This window comes from Passer montanus, unplaced genomic scaffold (assembly GCF_014805655.1).
Source record: "Passer montanus isolate IOZ18808 unplaced genomic scaffold, ASM1480565v1 scaffold4, whole genome shotgun sequence".
Classification (NCBI taxonomy): domain Eukaryota; kingdom Metazoa; phylum Chordata; class Aves; order Passeriformes; family Passeridae; genus Passer; species Passer montanus.
The window spans coordinates 5,460,572-5,480,627 of NW_024368818.1; the positions used below are offsets into that span (position 1 = coordinate 5,460,572).

Consider the following 20,056-nt stretch of genomic DNA (forward strand, 5'->3'; position numbering starts at 1 on the left):
CTCACATGTGCTTGTTTCTACATACACCAGTTTTGATTTCATAAAGCAATTCTAAGCCAGATAACACAGCTCACTGTAAGCTTCATGGCATTCACCCTTCCATTCCCTGGCACAGTTTTCCACCATGCATTTTCTCTGGTTTGCATTAAACACTCACACTGAATGCTGGCAGTGAAAATGATGACTGAAAACTGGTTCAAAACCAATCCACACACAAGCCTGTGAGCACTCAACTAAAAATACTTCTTCCTGGTTCAGAGTAAGTGTTGACTAAACCCTGGCATCACCAGCTGAAGTCTGAAGCTTCCCTGGAGCACTGGCACTGGAGGTCTATAGAAGGATGACGTTGTGCAGCAGGGCAGACTCCAACCTACCAGGCAAACCTGCAAACCTTCATTCCCGAAGCACCGTGCCCTGCTGCTCTACAAACCCTACAGGAGCAGGATGAGCACAAGCCATCCCCACCTGAGATGAGCTCTACATCATGGGAAGGAACTGGATGTGCCTCTGAATCCCACAGTGGAGGAGAACAGGCTGAATCACTGTCCACAGCGATTTTGTTTGTTTGACCTTCAGAAAAATGTCTGGCCCAACTCTATCAGCCTGCCCAAACAACCCCATTACCAGACATACAAAAAACAAGAAAAAAACCCCAAACCAAATCCCAATAATCCCAGTCAGGGACAAAGAATGAAGGCCAACAAAGGAACACTGCAGGTTAACACCTTCCTCTAGATGAACCCTCTCCACTAGATGCCTGCCTGACCATGCAGCAGTTTTTATTTCTAAGTCTGATATCTTTCGGGATCACTCCTTTAGAGTTATCAAAACCATCACTGAACCACATCTGTCTGAAAGCAGAACAATTTCAGCTGCAAATGAACCTGAACTGAGAAACTGCACCATCTGACTCAGGGACCTGTTTCCTGGAACAGATTTTACAGTGCTTCCTTTAGGGAAAAGCTATTTTACAAACTTAAAAAAGAAAACAACCAACTTAGGACTTGAAGACTCCTGGGCTCAAACCACATTTTATCCATGAGGAAAACCTCCAAACTGAATATTTAGCCACAATGAGGGCAGTAATGCTGGTGGAAGGGGAATGCACTTTTTTACTAGCCTACATCCTACATCCTTCTCCTTTGAAGAGAAATTTACTCTAAGATACCAAAATATTAATGATCTTTGGCCCAACTGTATCCTGAAATGGCATCATTTAAGCTCCTCTGAGCCCCTTCCAAGTTCAACAAAGCCAGTATCTTTTATGCAGTAGCAGAGAATTTATTCTCTTTCAGGCTTAGGGTTGTCAGGTGGAAAGGACTAAGCAAATTCTAGAAGGCAATGGAGTTTTATTGTGCATTGTGACAACTGCATTGCATTTGGTGTACCACTAGCTTGCTTAAACATGTTTCTTCAGAAAGGTGGTAATATTTGCCCCCAAATATTTGCCATCTGCACACAGATGATGGCTGCAGCCCTTCACAGCTCATGTTTCTGTCCCTCACTTGCTGTCTCCTCTGTGAAATGCAAACTCATCAGGACACAACACATCTTCCTACTGGTCTGGCCAACAAGTCAGGGCTGTTCACACTGCCTGAATGAAATACTGGACATGAAGTACAAACAGTAAAATTGCAGTAAAATTACAGTAAAATGACCACATGTTACTCCACTAATGTTCCAGCATTGTGTATGTGTATTAGGCCTCATGATAATTGTGGCTGCCACAGAAACTATGGTTCTGAAGAGCTGAAAAAAAGATGTTTTATACGCAACTAGCTTTCATGACTGACATAACAGACAATGTCAAATGTACAAAGAAAAACATTAATAAAAATCTTGAGTTCCATTTTATAAACACATACTTCCCCCTGTGTACTGTTTATCTGCTCAAGATGCGTATTTTCAATTCAACAGAAAGGTACAGAGAGAGAGTGTATCATGCAAGTGCAGAAGCAGAAAGCTAGCTGAATTTGAAACACACCTTGTAGCAATACTGACTAAGCCACTGACAAAAATCCATGTTTGCTTCTCAAATTTCAACAATGAGGCAAAGGTAGCAACTAACTCTTTATTTTTGCATACTTGCAACACAGGAAAATTACTATTTTACTACTTATTTTTTAATAAGAATATTTCAATTAAATATTTCAATTAAAAAATTTGTTACTTGATTCAAGTCCTCTGCCTCAAGTATAGAACAGTTTAAGCAGAACTGCAAACCCTGTGAGAAGCTTGCTTTCCACATCATACACATCTTCTATTGCCTTTTAACTTGAATGCAATTTTCTGTGCTCTCAGCTCTGAACACTTTTTATTTTGCCTATGTTTTTGCTTATGTAGCAAAAATTAAGACAGCCCTCCCTGCTTAGAAGATCAGCTGTGGAACAGCTTCTCTAATTACCCAGCAATAGTTTACTGCCTTCACATCCATTACATCCAACCTGACTCCTTCCCATCTTACTCTGTGTAAGCAGTCAATACAGCATTTTTCTGCACCCTATCATGCCTGCCCACAGTCTGCAATACTCAGTAAATTAGACCCTCCCCAAAAGACACTCCATTTAGCTTGTTTCCTCCCTATGCTAAGAAACTGAATTAGTCAAAGGCTTAGAGATCATGCCTTGTTTCATTCTGTTTTTACATTGGACTTCTTTAACAAACAAAATGAAGCACAGCATTTGAGAAGACTGTGTAGTTTTTGACTGGGTTAATTACTTGCTTTAACCCAGCAAAAAGCTTAAAATTATTACAATATACCAATGTGTGTTTGAGCTTTCAGGATGGGTCTGCAAACTCATTTCCTACACAGACAGCTCTCTACAACGTGAGTACACAGCAGCCTGATCACAGCCATGTATTAAGGGTAGCTCCTAACCAGTAAATCCAAGTTATCTCCACTCTTCTACTGAAATGGGTTACAGTCAAATCAGCAGCTCCATTTCCCATCTCTACAGCCTCTACTAACCTCCTGAATTCCAAGACACAGATAATAGATGCTGTCAGGTGCATAGTTCTCTCCATTAGGCCTTCGAATTTCATTGACAAAATGTGTCAACCCATAGTTTAACTCAGCTGAAGTATGTGATAATAGATCTTCCTTTAATTTCACAGACTTTACTGTAAAATAGAGAAGAAATGCTACATTATACAACAGAATTGTCACACAGTGAAGGTGGGATGGGGTACTTTTTGACTGGAAACTGGCAAACTGGCTTGATGTCCTCTCCATTAACCAATGAATGAGACTAAAATGTACTAAGAAGTTAAAATGTTAGGTCTGTATTAAAACAATCAAGGCTCCCACAGCATAGTCTAGTTAACCAAATGCAGTAACACCTGCTAACAAATGTACTGTCATGCACAGCTCAGGATGACACAGAGGCAGCCCAAGATGCTGAAGTGAAGCCAGTGGTGGAGAGGGGCACCTTCAGGGGAAACAGCAGTTTCCAAAGACCCAAGAGCACAACACAAGGGTGCTGAGATGCATGTGGGAGCTGAAGAACAGCAGGAGCAGCAGCAACTCCCCTTTTCCCCCACAGCACAAATGTGTACAGAGAGGAGAGCTGCAGAAAGAGCAGCAGGGCTCCAGGGGATCAAAGGCCACCTTGTGCCAGAGCTCCATGGCCAGGTAATGCCAGCCTCAGAGGAAGATCTCCTTACAGGACAAAGAGTAGGAGGATGTCCCTCCCTTGCCATGTAGAAGCCCAGGTACAGTGCAAACCCTGAAGTGAGTTAGAATATGAGGAAAAATAGGATGCAAACAAAAAATTTAAATGGTCACAGAAAATCAGAATAGCCAAGAAGGTGCTGTGCTAGCTTTCGTGAGAAGTGTAAGACCCGGCATTTTGAACCAAACAGGAAAAACTAGAAAAAAAAGAGTTTGGCAACTCTGTGGTAAAACAATCTCAGTCATGCTGGAAACATTAAGGACATGAGAAAAATTCCATCAAAAATTCCAGCTGAGAGTCACACAAGTATGGCAATTTTCCCTAGCAGGTCAGAATCTGGATGCCATCTTTTTGGAAATACTTACTTGATTTCAGATTTTTGGAACTACTTACTTGATTTGAGTTCCTCTAGCTCTGGAAGCTCTTGGTGTAAGTGGCGGGACTTCACCCAGTGCTTCCAGGCGTTCACCCCGTAGGCGTATTTGAAGGGGAAGCTGCACTCCGAGTTCTCGGAGCTGTCGTCGTGCGCCTGGTACTCCGACACCGCTTTCCTCTTCACGCCCTGCCGTGGCAACACAGAGGGTAAGGCCACCAGCAGTCCCACCAGCAGGGACACAGAAGGTGGCACAGCCAGCTGCAGGCCAAAGGGCACGCTGAACCTCAGGGCATGCACAGAAATTCACAGTGTTGATGCACAGGGAGCTGGAGATGTGACAAATCTGTGTCACAGGCTCCACTCGGAGGCTCAAATGAGCCCTTTGCCAATGGAAAAGGCAGCACTGGCTCCAGATTCAAGCATGCCCAGCAGTGGATATGTGATAATGTCCAGTGCATATTAACAAAAGCTATTTTTTTTAATTACTCCAGATTTGATAGTAGAAAGACTCATTTATTATTAGAAAGCTTTAGTAGAAGTTGGCTGTTTTTTTAAAGCTGCAATATCTACTGCAGCTTCCAGTTATTGGAACAAAACCATTTCAGCTTTGTACCAGACACAGAAAACTATTTCTTGGTAGTGTCCTAAATAAAATACTATGGCTAATCTGAATCCAATGTCTAAACTAAGACTGACTAAAAATAAAACCTGGGAAAAATTACAAGCAAATAAAAAAAATTTTTAGAACTCTTTCACATGGTATGGCTCCCATTATAACTCACGGTAATGCCAGTGTTTTTCCATCTTATTATCAAATAAAACCAAGACACCTTTGTTCCAAGTAGAAGGTAAAACAGCATTGCTAAGAATACAGTAGGTATATACACAGTGGCACATTACATCAACAGTTCTGCCACTGTGAAGCAAAAACAGGATCCGAATTTACAAATCACACTCTTATCAAATCTAACAGCTATCTGCAACACATACCACTGAAATAATTGTATTACTTGAAATGTATCAATTTATGTCATAAAGATAGGATATTAGGTATGAGTAGACAGTAACACTGTAACACTATAAACCATTATCAGAGCTAAAAAAAGAGGCTATTTTTTCCTACATAATTTTTGGGCATTTCTTGTTATGTTTAATAGCAAGAAAAAATTACCTTCTTTTTGGGCCGAGGCCTTGGCTGTTCCTCATATTCTTCACCAAAAACAGGAGGTAATAAAAACTCATTTTCTGTATCAAGCTCCTCAGTTGCTGAAAATACATTAACAGAAACTTATTTCTAAATGTCTTTTAAATAACATTGCTTTGAAAAAGAAACAATTGTCTATGCTGATGTGCCTTAACATTAGGTGTCCACAAAGACACACAAATAAACACCACCAAACACTGGATTTTGGTAAGAGGAAACAAACCTATTTTTATATTCAAACTAAGACAAAGCTGTCAAGTTGTAAGACAAAGACAAAGCTGTCAAATAGTTTATTTCTAAGTAGGTTTCAGAGGACACAATGCTCAACATTTCAAGTATTATCTGAAGTTGCTAAGGCAGCATTTCTTACTGTAGACTCTCACATAATGTTTTCTGCCCAGGCTGTCTTTGGCATCAAAAATTCTTAGGTATGGCAAGAATAAGCAGCTATGACTGGAAAAAATACAAATTAACTTTGTACATGTAGTTTTGTTCATGTACTTAGATGATTTCTATATATATGTTTTGTTATTTTATGTAGCACATCACACTTGGTTAAAACATTAAGAATCAGAAGGCAAATTTCTTCAGTGAAACTGGCTTAGTCTGTATTTATACAAGTGGTGGAGGTCTAGCTCATGATGAATAACACAGTTAAGTTTGGTAAGCAGATGTATGGCAATACCTCAAAATACTATTTACTATTTAACATTTCAGGGGTAGGATTGAGGACTCTATTTCAGGCAAAGTTGAGGAATGAGACAACATATGAATGGATTTAGTGTTGCAAGTCCCACCTTTATTTACTTTATTGAAGATGGTTCATCCCTCATTTAGCCATCAAAGAATGTTTTCACTCAAAATTGAATGCTCTTCTGATAATATGAGTTCACCACCTTATTTCTCATGACAGCTTTCCAACTGGTGCAGATGAAATAGCACTTACATGCAGAGATTTCAGAACTCTGCCCCAGATTCAAAAGGAGTCCTTCTCCTGATACCACAAAGAATCTTATCTCAGAAGCACTTCAGTGTAATCAATGCCTCTTACAGACTGCTGCTACTTACTGCTCCAACTTGATTATTTATTTTCTTCTATGGTTTTTCTTTCTCATGTACCCAGTCTCACTAAAAAGAGGGTTAAAAACCCTGCATCTGACTAGCAAACTTCCCAAGATTAAGGTCAGACTAACCCCCAGGCTTTCTCTTTAAATTAGGCATGGAGCAAACGGGGCATCTACTGCAGATATCTACAGCACAGCACAAAAGGAGCCTGTCAGCTCCTACAGAACCTGCCCAGGACAGATTTCAGAGTCATGTGCCCAACAGAAGCTATGTAAGAGGGACAGTAACTGCAGCCAGAAGATTTCTTGGATCTTGGATTGACTAGGCTGTGGTGTAAGGATACAGACACTGTTCCCTGCATTCTGTAGAGTGGTAGAAATTGTACTAGACAGCATCAAGAGCTTCTTTCAAGGAAGGTCTCAAAGTACTGATTTTTTTCCTGCTAATTCAAATAATGCTACTACTTCAAAGGCAGATACAGACATTACCCAGATATTAAAAGGTAACACAAGTGGTGTGCAGCATGCCAACTTGCATGCCAATTTTCTATCAAACTTGAGTGGGAAGCTGACTCTTCAGTAATTTCTCTAAATTGTGAAAATACCTGAAGACTGAAGAATGATTCATTATGTTTTCCATGACACATGCCACCTGAGTCCTTGAGCCTTCAGAACAACTTTCCTAAATCCATGTTCAAAACAAATGATGCAGCCAAGTTCTTTGTGAATGGTTAACTTCCCCTTTTCTTTGCATTGTTTCAAATACTGTATTTAGAAAGATGGGAGAACTAATTCAGAAGTCCCCCACCCATGTCGCCAAGGGCATGGCAAAATTTTACCTAACAGTCAGTAAGGTGGAGCCTGCAATCAAATGAAATTCCTCTGAAAGGATGATTAAACAAGGTACAACAGCTGTCCACAGTGTCACAGTATTTATTAAAATCACAGAAGAATTACCTCTTGGAAAGTCTATTTCAATATCAAGGTCTGGCTCATATGGAACATCAGGCAAGTTTGTCCGTGACTCTGAGTTTAGGAGATTTGAGTCAACTATCACACCTGTTTAAAAGAAAAGGAAAACATTTCATTATTTTAACCAACACATGGGATCAGCCAAATGGTGCAGATCTACAACTTTAGAAGCTGAGTTATTCTAAAACTGATTGTTCTGCTCATTACTATCCTCCATTTTCTTGTTCTTGTTCTTAATTCTCCAACCTGATTTCCTTCGAACATAAAAGATACTTACTAGCCCATTGCTCTTCTCCATGAAGGTGAGTCAGCAAAGCACATGTATAGAAAACCAAATACTGGTGAAACTGGATCATATCAACCAATCCCAGAACTCAAACAATCTTGACAAAACTAACTATTTTCCTACCTGATCCTGTCACAACAGAACAGACTTTCAAGTCTGCTTTTGTAGGATCTGTTTCTCAAATAAGGCATGCAGGCAGGGAGAAACAAAGCTTGAACTCTCTCCAACTCCTGGCAAACACTGATTGCTCCAAATTCAGTCCTCTGTAAGTGAGCAAGCTCTGATCCCATACATCTGCTCATTTAGCTAGCTGTACTTCACAAAAGAGAGCAAGAAACTGAAAATGACAAGCTTGCAGTGCTACCGGAAATGCGCAGTTTTAGTAGAAGAATGGCAGTAGAACAGAATACAGTAAACCTCCCAGGACTGCAGCTCCACTGGCCTCCTACATAACAAGGCAAGAAGTGTAAGAATTTTCAGAAATCGGTTGAAAAAGCTTGGAAAAAACCTCAAAAAAAAAATTCACCTGAGTGATGGCAAATTTTCCTGGAAAGACATAGAAAAGATTTGAAGATTTGGGCAAGCAGAGCCAGGAAAGAAGAGCAAAGAGACATGGGCACTGAGAAACTAAAACTACATAGTATGTGGGACTTTTTGATCTTCAGATATAATTTTTTATTATGAAAATAATGTGTTGGTTGTTGCCCAGTAGTGCTTACTCTAAATCAGCTTTTCAGTTTCCCATGTTTTGCCAGAGTGCACAAGGAGCTGAGTGGAAGCATGTCCAGAACAGCTGAGCTGAAGTATCCAAAGGGGTATCCCACACCACAATGCTCAGTATATAACTGGGGAATTGCTGGGAAGCACCAATTGCTGCTCAAGAACAGGCTGGCCATGGGTCAGTGGGTGGAGAGCACCTGTATGGTTCATCACTTAGTTTTCTTGTGTTTTATTCCCCTCTCTCCCCTATTTAATCGTATTTGCTAGTATAGCTAGTATTGTATTTTACTTTGTTTCAATTATTAACCTGTTCTTGACACACAAGGTTTACTTTTCTTCCCAAGTCTCTTCCCCACCAGGCAGAGGGGAATATGTGAGTGGCTGTGTGGTACTTAGCTGCCATCTGACATTAAACTGCAATGTAACTTAAAGTAAGACCTCAGTGACAGCACTGTTGTACTCAAGCTTTCCCTAAAATAAAAAACCAAACCCAATTCTTCTTGTCACACACATCCCCCAGCACTTCAAACAGTCAAAAACTCATCAGGAAACTCACTGGCCACATCAGAAGCTTCAGCTTTTCCAGCATGTTCAGGTACCACCCCTGACAAGTTCAGTAGCTCAGCTTCTAGAGGATCTGAGGGCACTTTTCCCCTCAGCTCTTCTATTGCTGCAAGGATTTTCTCAGTGCTATCCAGAGTAGTGGGCAAAAAAACTGGAACTGGCACCTGTGCAGACAGGGAGGCAGAGATAATTAGAAAAGAAAAAATGCCACAATAAAACAACCAACAACCAAAAAAAAAATTCCTATACTCTTCTGGGAGACAGAGTTGATACACATTAGAAACAAGTCACTCTAGTGCGAGCTAACCAAAAATGCTGACAGGTTAAAAACCCAACATGAAGGAGCTATGAACAGAAGGGATAGCAGGAAAGGGCACAGGAAAAGTAAAGACAAAATATAGCTGGTCAAAGAAAGAACTGAAGGGTCTTTGGAATTTCAAACCTGTCTGATTATAACTTCAGACTAACAGTTTGGACAAGTCAGCATCTTGTTTTAGTGGCTCGTTTTTTTCCTGCTGTTTATCCCACTCTGCCATCCTTTCCCAACACAACCTTTTCAGCTTCCTTATTCCAAGAACAAACCTTGCTGTTAAAGGCTTATTCAGCATATTCAGCAAAAGCAGACTACTGCAGCTTCCAGTTATTGGAACAAAACCATTTCAGCTTTGTACCAGACACAGAAAACTATTTCTTGGTAGTGTCCTAAATAAAATACTATGGCTAATCTGAATCCAATGTCTAAACTAAGACTGACTAAAAATAAAACCTGGGAAAAATTACAAGCAAATAAAAAAAATTTTTAGAACTCTTTCACATGGTATGGCTCCCATTATAACTCACGGTAATGCCAGTGTTTTTCCATCTTATTATCAAATAAAACCAAGACACCTTTGTTCCAAGTAGAAGGTAAAACAGCATTGCTAAGAATACAGTAGGTATATACACAGTGGCACATTACATCAACAGTTCTGCCACTGTGAAGCAAAAACAGGATCCGAATTTACAAATCACACTCTTATCAAATCTAACAGCTATCTGCAACACATACCACTGAAATAATTGTATTACTTGAAATGTATCAATTTATGTCATAAAGATAGGATATTAGGTATGAGTAGACAGTAACACTGTAACACTATAAACCATTATCAGAGCTAAAAAAAGAGGCTATTTTTTCCTACATAATTTTTGGGCATTTCTTGTTATGTTTAATAGCAAGAAAAAATTACCTTCTTTTTGGGCCGAGGCCTTGGCTGTTCCTCATATTCTTCACCAAAAACAGGAGGTAATAAAAACTCATTTTCTGTATCAAGCTCCTCAGTTGCTGAAAATACATTAACAGAAACTTATTTCTAAATGTCTTTTAAATAACATTGCTTTGAAAAAGAAACAATTGTCTATGCTGATGTGCCTTAACATTAGGTGTCCACAAAGGCACACAAATAAACACCACCAAACACTGGATTTTGGTAAGAGGAAACAAACCTATTTTTATATTCAAACTAAGACAAAGCTGTCAAGTTGTAAGACAAAGACAAAGCTGTCAAATAGTTTATTTCTAAGTAGGTTTCAGAGGACACAATGCTCAACATTTCAAGTATTATCTGAAGTTGCTAAGGCAGCATTTCTTACTGTAGACTCTCACATAATGTTTTCTGCCCAGGCTGTCTTTGGCATCAAAAATTCTTAGGTATGGCAAGAATAAGCAGCTATGACTGGAAAAAATACAAATTAACTTTGTACATGTAGTTTTGTTCATGTACTTAGATGATTTCTATATATATGTTTTGTTATTTTATGTAGCACATCACACTTGGTTAAAACATTAAGAATCAGAAGGCAAATTTCTTCAGTGAAACTGGCTTAGTCTGTATTTATACAAGTGGTGGAGGTCTAGCTCATGATGAATAACACAGTTAAGTTTGGTAAGCAGATGTATGGCAATACCTCAAAATACTATTTACTATTTAACATTTCAGGGGTAGGATTGAGGACTCTATTTCAGGCAAAGTTGAGGAATGAGACAACATATGAATGGATTTAGTGTTGCAAGTCCCACCTTTATTTACTTTATTGAAGATGGTTCATCCCTCATTTAGCCATCAAAGAATGTTTTCACTCAAAATTGAATGCTCTTCTGATAATATGAGTTCACCACCTTATTTCTCATGACAGCTTTCCAACTGGTGCAGATGAAATAGCACTTACATGCAGAGATTTCAGAACTCTGCCCCAGATTCAAAAGGAGTCCTTCTCCTGATACCACAAAGAATCTTATCTCAGAAGCACTTCAGTGTAATCAATGCCTCTTACAGACTGCTGCTACTTACTGCTCCAACTTGATTATTTATTTTCTTCTATGGTTTTTCTTTCTCATGTACCCAGTCTCACTAAAAAGAGGGTTAAAAACCCTGCATCTGACTAGCAAACTTCCCAAGATTAAGGTCAGACTAACCCCCAGGCTTTCTCTTTAAATTAGGCATGGAGCAAACGGGGCATCTACTGCAGATATCTACAGCACAGCACAAAAGGAGCCTGTCAGCTCCTACAGAACCTGCCCAGGACAGATTTCAGAGTCATGTGCCCAACAGAAGCTATGTAAGAGGGACAGTAACTGCAGCCAGAAGATTTCTTGGATCTTGGATTGACTAGGCTGTGGTGTAAGGATACAGACACTGTTCCCTGCATTCTGTAGAGTGGTAGAAATTGTACTAGACAGCATCAAGAGCTTCTTTCAAGGAAGGTCTCAAAGTACTGATTTTTTTCCTGCTAATTCAAATAATGCTACTACTTCAAAGGCAGATACAGACATTACCCAGATATTAAAAGGTAACACAAGTGGTGTGCAGCATGCCAACTTGCATGCCAATTTTCTATCAAACTTGAGTGGGAAGCTGACTCTTCAGTAATTTCTCTAAATTGTGAAAATACCTGAAGACTGAAGAATGATTCATTATGTTTTCCATGACACATGCCACCTGAGTCCTTGAGCCTTCAGAACAACTTTCCTAAATCCATGTTCAAAACAAATGATGCAGCCAAGTTCTTTGTGAATGGTTAACTTCCCCTTTTCTTTGCATTGTTTCAAATACTGTATTTAGAAAGATGGGAGAACTAATTCAGAAGTCCCCCACCCATGTCGCCAAGGGCATGGCAAAATTTTACCTAACAGTCAGTAAGGTGGAGCCTGCAATCAAATGAAATTCCTCTGAAAGGATGATTAAACAAGGTACAACAGCTGTCCACAGTGTCACAGTATTTATTAAAATCACAGAAGAATTACCTCTTGGAAAGTCTATTTCAATATCAAGGTCTGGCTCATATGGAACATCAGGCAAGTTTGTCCGTGACTCTGAGTTTAGGAGATTTGAGTCAACTATCACACCTGTTTAAAAGAAAAGGAAAACATTTCATTATTTTAACCAACACATGGGATCAGCCAAATGGTGCAGATCTACAACTTTAGAAGCTGAGTTATTCTAAAACTGATTGTTCTGCTCATTACTATCCTCCATTTTCTTGTTCTTGTTCTTAATTCTCCAACCTGATTTCCTTCGAACATAAAAGATACTTACTAGCCCATTGCTCTTCTCCATGAAGGTGAGTCAGCAAAGCACATGTATAGAAAACCAAATACTGGTGAAACTGGATCATATCAACCAATCCCAGAACTCAAACAATCTTGACAAAACTAACTATTTTCCTACCTGATCCTGTCACAACAGAACAGACTTTCAAGTCTGCTTTTGTAGGATCTGTTTCTCAAATAAGGCATGCAGGCAGGGAGAAACAAAGCTTGAACTCTCTCCAACTCCTGGCAAACACTGATTGCTCCAAATTCAGTCCTCTGTAAGTGAGCAAGCTCTGATCCCATACATCTGCTCATTTAGCTAGCTGTACTTCACAAAAGAGAGCAAGAAACTGAAAATGACAAGCTTGCAGTGCTACCGGAAATGCGCAGTTTTAGTAGAAGAATGGCAGTAGAACAGAATACAGTAAACCTCCCAGGACTGCAGCTCCACTGGCCTCCTACATAACAAGGCAAGAAGTGTAAGAATTTTCAGAAATCGGTTGAAAAAGCTTGGAAAAAACCTCAAAAAAAAAATTCACCTGAGTGATGGCAAATTTTCCTGGAAAGACAGAAAAGATTTGAAGATTTGGGCAAGCAGAGCCAGGAAAGAAGAGCAAAGAGACATGGGCACTGAGAAACTAAAACTACATAGTATGTGGGACTTTTTGATCTTCAGATATAATTTTTTATTATGAAAATAATGTGTTGGTTGTTGCCCAGTAGTGCTTACTCTAAATCAGCTTTTCAGTTTCCCATGTTTTGCCAGAGTGCACAAGGAGCTGAGTGGAAGCATGTCCAGAACAGCTGAGCTGAAGTATCCAAAGGGGTATCCCACACCACAATGCTCAGTATATAACTGGGAAATTGCTGGGAAGCACCAATTGCTGCTCAAGAACGGGCTGGCCATGGGTCAGTGGGTGGAGAGCACCTGTATGGTTCATCACTTAGTTTTCTTGTGTTTTATTCCCCTCTCTCCCCTATTTAATCGTATTTGCTAGTATAGCTAGTATTGTATTTTACTTTGTTTCAATTATTAAACTGTTCTTGACACACAAGGTTTACTTTTCTTCCCAAGTCTCTTCCCCACCAGGCAGAGGGGAATATGTGAGTGGCTGTGTGGTACTTAGCTGCCATCTGACATTAAACTGCAATGTAACTTAAAGTAAGACCTCAGTGACAGCACTGTTGTACTCAAGCTTTCCCTAAAATAAAAAACCAAACCCAATTCTTCTTGTCACACACATTCCCCAGCACTTCAAACAGTCAAAAACTCATCAGGAAACTCACTGGCCACATCAGAAGCTTCAGCTTTTCCAGCATGTTCAGGTACCACCCCTGACAAGTTCAGTAGCTCAGCTTCTAGAGGATCTGAGGGCACTTTTCCCCTCAGCTCTTCTATTGCTGCAAGGATTTTCTCAGTGCTATCCAGAGTAGTGGGCAAAAAAACTGGAACTGGCACCTGTGCAGACAGGGAGGCAGAGATAATTAGAAAAGAAAAAATAGAAAAAATGCCACAACAAAACAACCAACAACCAAAAAAAAATTCCTATACTCTTCTGGGAGACAGAGTTGATACACATTAGAAACAAGTCACTCTAGTGCGAGCTAACCAAAAATGCTGACAGGTTAAAAACCCAACATGAAGGAGCTATGAACAGAAGGGATAGCAGGAAAGGGCACAGGAAAAGTAAAGACAAAATATAGCTGGTCAAAGAAAGAACTGAAGGGTCTTTGGAATTTCAAACCTGTCTGATTATAACTTCAGACTAACAGTTTGGACAAATCAGCATCTTGTTTCAGTGGCTCGTTTTTTTCCTGCTGTTTATCCCACTCTGCCATCCTTTCCCAACACAACCTTTTCAGCTTCCTTATTCCAAGAACAAACCTTGCTGTTAAAGGCTTATTCAGCATATTCAGCAAAAGCAGAAGTATCACTCAGAACTGTTCCTAAAAAGCTCAGTGGCACAAGATTTTCACACTGGAAACAGGCAGAGAGGTGCTGAAGAACAATCAGGGAATCAAGTGCCACTGTCGGATTCTAATGCTTTTTCAATAAACAGCCCTGCAGCACCCTGCAATCCTTTAGATGGACCAGGAGAACAACCAGCAGCACAAGGTGCTCCCACACATGCATGTGAAGGGATGCCAATTTTAAAATGAAGGTGAAGGCTGACTTACAGGAACAGGAACCGTGGTAGGAACAGGAACATTTTGACTATACATGTTCATAGGCACCGGAACGTAGACGGGTACAGGAATAGGCACTGGGACATACTCTTTTTTCCACTCATCTTCTATTAAGAGAAAAAGGAAAAAGGCAAATACTGCCAGGTATTTAAATATATTTTACACTTGTCATTTAGTGAAACAAAAAAATCAGAATATTTGCAGTATGCTAAAAGACAGTAACAGTTAAGAAAAAACTGCAATGAGGAAATTAGTTCTAGCAGAGTTCAGGAGTTACCTGTCTGACAAGATTTTGTCTGCATATGAGGTTTACAGTACGTGGCTTTTGTCATTGTCAAAGGCTTGCAAAGAACTGCCTTGTTCTTCATTTCTCTGTTAGGTGTTGGAGAAGGTGGTGGAGCTGAGCCCTGCAGACGAGCAAATAAGAGAAGGTGCTGTTGCACCACACTGATTCCAACACAAAGTTCTTGACTTAATGTATCAGCTGATACTTTTCATAAAAGAGATACTGAAGAGGAAGCTCACAGAAGCACAACACAACAGCACCAACTACTATTTCTAAAATTGCCAGCTATTCTATGTTCCTAGTACTGAGCTGCCACTGCCAGCATCATAAGAGGAGGGCTGGCACTTATGGCTCATTTTCCTTTTTTTTTAATTGAAGGTACCCTCCAAAGTTTTTTTTTTACATGCTTGTTTAAGTGAAAGCGCCATTTAAGCAATTTTATAACATAAAAAGTAATTTTAGCTGTAAAAAGAGCTCATTATAAGCAGCGAGAACAAACTTTAGGCTCCAGATAAAACCTTCTTGAATTATGCCATAGTCCAAAGATGACTTTTTTTTTTTTTTAATATTTCGGAATGGAAATTCTCGAAACACCTTTTTATTACCTAAAGTATGAACTTCTGGCTCCCTCTGCTGGCACAGCCACAGTGACAACAACCTGGGAACATCCCAGAATGCCCAAACTGCATCCTTCTGGTCAAGAGGTAAAAAACCCTTGCTCCAGACATGGTTTTTGTACCCGAGCACCTCTTTTAGAACCCAATTTGAGAAACAAACTCTCAGTTTTATTTGGTCATATATAGGAGGACGAGCCCCATATGTCCTTTTAGACAGGGAAAGAAAGCCCATTCCCAAGAATAGCAATATGCTCTAACAGGTGTACACTCCCTAAAATATATTAAAAAATACTGTATCACACATAGCTTTGACATGATCTTTACATGCCTGAATTAACATCATTAAACATAAAATACTAAAAGTTGTTAACATGACAGCTTAAGCTTGTCTGTCTAAGGAATTTTCTGTGTTTTTCCTAAATATATTTGTATTGTCATCAAAAACTTTCACTTTTTCACTTAAATCTGATTTATCTTTAATGCCTATTTGCACTTAAAAGGCAATTCTCCCAGAGCTTCCATGTGACAAACAAATCAAAACAAAACTAGATTTCAAACAAAATACACTAAGCTAACTGAAAATAATATTAATAGTAGTATTTTTGACAAGCTGAGAAAAACTGAGACTCATAATGATGAAGGCTGCTGTTCCATTGATGATCCCCACCCCTCCAGACAGCAATCCTGCAAAAGGCTCTGCTTCCCTACTCTGCAGCAAAATCAATCAGACCTTGAGCACCTGGGAATTCTTCTCTTGGGAAGGATAAAATTTAAGAACTGAAGATTTATTTTCAGCTTTTTAAAGCTGAGCTACCACCTTAATATTCCAACTGGACAGTGAAATTCTCTTCCTGTTCTAAACTCAATAAATACACCTGATCTGTCTAAACACATGCATAACACACACAGTGTGCTGATCAACTTTTAAGCAACATTTATAGGCACTATAGATGTAAAACACATGGTTGATGATTTAGTTTCCCAGAAGACAATGAAAAGAAAGTATGAATATTTGAAAGTTTTATTTCACCTACACATGTGAAAGAGACAAAAAAAAGCAACATAAATTTAGCTTAGGATCATTCAAAGACAATAATTTTTGGTTTTTAATAGCATCCTTCTAATTCATCAGTATCTCACATTTTAAGTACATCTAATTATGTTTTGTGTCTATATATATATATATATATATGTATATATATAGAGAGAGAGAGATAGAGACAGAGAGTTAGGTTTAAGAGTGTGTTAAATAGATGTACTTACTGTCATTTTTGTCCGGGGGGTTTGGCAGCCTTGATCTAAAAGTACAAGGAAACATTTTTAGAATTTTTTTTTCCCTTTTTCAAAATCAAAGCAAATTTCAGTAAGCAGCTCAAGACAACACCTGTCACCAATATAACATTAAATCAAGAGAACTCATTAGTATCATACTGCAGGTGAGAACTGCACACAAGACTTTTCCTTCGTGGACATTTCCCCACTGATCTCCCTCAACACTCCAGTATTGAGCCTTACACAAAGGCAAATGATAAATCAATGCTCTAGTCAGATGTGAATACAGCCTCTTTCAGAAAAGTAAACACCGAAACATTCAAGTATGAAAACGGCTACACAAAGTAGCTGAGCTGCTATAATTGCATTAATTTAAAAGCTGGTTTATTTGAACTTTGCCTGACTTCCCATTTAAACCACACAAACATGTATTCAGTGCCCATGAGCAAATTTACACAGTACCTATCGCCAACAGAAAGGAAAAAAAAAAGGCAATATATTCCTCCTGTCTAGATACTTTCATTGTATTCTCATTTCCATTTCACTTATATTCCTTTAATTCCATTTAATTAATTTCTTTTTTTCATTCCTAGTGCATCTGTTCTCTGTGACCAAAAAGCATTTTGAGAAATGTTTCCACAGAGTAAGTGATGACAAACTGGAGCACAACAAAAGAGGAAAACATTTTCTGTTCCTATGATGAGACAGCACTGAAATTACACTTAACCCAGAGCAGCTCAGTGACAACAGCTGACAACAGCTCTGATGATAACACAGAAAAGGATAACACCTAACGCAGTTTAGTACAACAAATAAATAATTCGTGCAGCTTTCAATTTTTCATTTAAAGGAAGCTCCTTGAGCAGCCCTGAAGCAGCACCTACCATAGTGCAGGTTCTCAGGTCCTTTCTGGGTGGCCAGGTTGGGCTCGTTCTGCTGACAGTAGAAGCGCAGCAGGCAGTGCTGATCGCAGAAATGCTTCATCTCGCCGCGCCACTGCACCTTCTCTTTCAGGGCTCCTTGGGACTTACAACAGTCACACCGTACAGCCTTAATGCAAAGGAAGATTTGCACATTTTTAAACAGGCCTTGGGAAGAAATTACTGCTACATTTTAAAAGGCTACACTTTTAAGAGCACAGAGGACTCAGTACCATTGTACAGTTAAGCCTCGCTCATGAACAACCATTAAAAGCATTAAGCGACCTTCTTTTTCAGCTGATCTGCTTGCTTTTATTAATCTGTCACTATGTGAAAAAAAAAAAAATTGCTCACTTCTAAAGAGTCATCAAAAAAATAATTTTGTGCATCAATTTTAATTAATTTCATTGAAGCATTCTGCAAAACAAGAGCAGAAAGAGTTAGGCTCCTGAATGACTCTATTGAACTGAGGTCAAACACAAGCCATTTTTTGTACTTCCAAGACCTGGCAAGTTTTTGGTTTCTGTTTTTTTGATTTTTTTTTAAAGAATGAAAAGTTTTAAAAAGTCATCAAAATAATCACTTAAAGAATGAAAGGTTTTAAAAAGTCATCAAAATAATCACTTCTCTAGGTATCAAATCAGCATACATATTTTTTATATTTCCATTACTTTAGTAGTTTGGCAACAATTTTAAATTCCAATTCTTTAGATCATCCAAGTTTCTCTATGATTTATAAACAACCATTTCTCTCAAAAAAAGCAGACTCACCCAAAACTTAGTTCGCATGGAAAGTCAAACATTTAAATAATATATCTTTCATGAACCTGCATGTTAATTCAATAAGGCATCACTAAGGCAGACAATATTTTTCTCCAGAATAGATTCTACTGCATTTCATCTGCCACACTGTCAGTTACTATCTGGATAGTGATAGCCTCAATTTCACATCTTCAAGTAAGCAAATAATTGTTTGCACTACAGCTCGCCTTGATGCTGTTTGCAACCTCCATCCTAAAGCAGACCTTAAAAAATTAAAAACTTTAAAGATGCTCAGGAATCCAAAGTAAGTCAACCTAATAATATAGCCAGGAGAGGAAGAGGGAAGTTATAATATATGCAACATAAAACATTAATACATAAAACCATACACAACATTGCAGTTATGCACAAGGCTCTGATGATTTAAAAAAAACAAAACAAAACAGAACAAAACGAAGTCCAACTGTAGTTTTTGTGACTCCAAAAAAGTATGAACAGGCCAATTAGTTCCAATTTTAAAAATAATTAAATGTTTAGTTTCTTCTCTGTATTTGAACAATATAGTACCATCCTCTGGCAGTGTAAGAAAGTAAGCTCTCAGTTGTAATTTTCAAGTATTTAAAGATGATACATAGAGAGGCTTGTTTCTAACAGAATAACCAGCTTTAAATTGGGAGCAATTAAAGCTGCAGCTTCAAGATCACCTCACACTAAGCATCAGGTGGCCCTGGAAGAGCAGGTATTTCTCTTACGCCTTCTCTGTGCAGGTAGCAGCAGCAGTGCTTATGCACCTGTAGGGCACACAAGGTCAGAGGCCTTGCAGCACTGCATCATCCCCATCCTCCCTTACTTTTTGTTGCATTTGTCACTTGGACTTTCCACTGATGCTGATCCACAGCTCCTTTTGCAGATCACCTCAGTGGGACAAAAGAGCATGCAAGCTTTATTCTTAGAAGGGAGTAGGGAAGAAGATAAAATGTAGAGTGTTGCCAAAATAGTATAGATTTATTCAGTTCAGGAAAGCTGTGACTTCACACCTTTAAGGCAGACGCAACTTCCAAAGCCACCAAAAGACTGAAATACCAGTAGGAAAAGGAAAAAAAAGGTATCATTCACTCTGAATTTAAATCTCAAACCCACCTAACACTGATTAAGAATGACAGCTGACTCACGTACAGAAAAGCCCATCTATTCTGACCTGCTGCACGCTGCTTGACTATCAAAGCACCACTTTCTGCTCATTTTCCTCTCCTTCAAAGAAAGAAAAAGGGGTCAAATCTTGTCAAATCCAGCAACTACAGCCTTCCTACAGCAGGGCCTGTTGTGATAGGACAGGGAAAAATGGTTTTGAATTGGAGGATCAACTTAAGATTAGATATAAAAAAGGTCGACTTAAGATTAGATAGAAGAAAGAAGTTTTTTAGAATGAGGGTGAAACACTGGAACATGTTGCCCAGAGAGGTTATAGATAGGTAAACTTTTAAGGTCAGGTTGGATGGGACTCCAAGCAACCTGATCTCATTGAAGAAGTCTCTGCTCATTGCAGAGGTTTTGGGATTACCCAGCCTTTTGAAGGTCCCTTCC

General features: G+C 39.0%; 1 protein-coding gene across 1 annotated transcript in view; it reads right to left on the reverse strand.

Moving 5' to 3' along the window:
• ZMYM2 (zinc finger MYM-type containing 2) overlaps positions 1 to 20,056 on the reverse strand; it is a 73,238-nt gene that overhangs the window by 7,211 nt on the left and 45,971 nt on the right. Inside the window, exons 11-19 of the mRNA XM_039718378.1 lie at positions 17,675 to 17,840; positions 16,782 to 16,816; positions 14,893 to 15,022; positions 14,607 to 14,722; positions 13,716 to 13,887; positions 12,141 to 12,242; positions 10,087 to 10,181; positions 4,065 to 4,233; positions 2,969 to 3,120 (exon numbers count right to left, since the gene is read on the reverse strand). Coding sequence (XP_039574312.1) covers positions 2,969 to 3,120; positions 4,065 to 4,233; positions 10,087 to 10,181; positions 12,141 to 12,242; positions 13,716 to 13,887; positions 14,607 to 14,722; positions 14,893 to 15,022; positions 16,782 to 16,816; positions 17,675 to 17,840 — 1,137 coding nt within the window. The remainder of the gene's footprint in view (positions 1 to 2,968; positions 3,121 to 4,064; positions 4,234 to 10,086; positions 10,182 to 12,140; positions 12,243 to 13,715; positions 13,888 to 14,606; positions 14,723 to 14,892; positions 15,023 to 16,781; positions 16,817 to 17,674; positions 17,841 to 20,056) is intronic.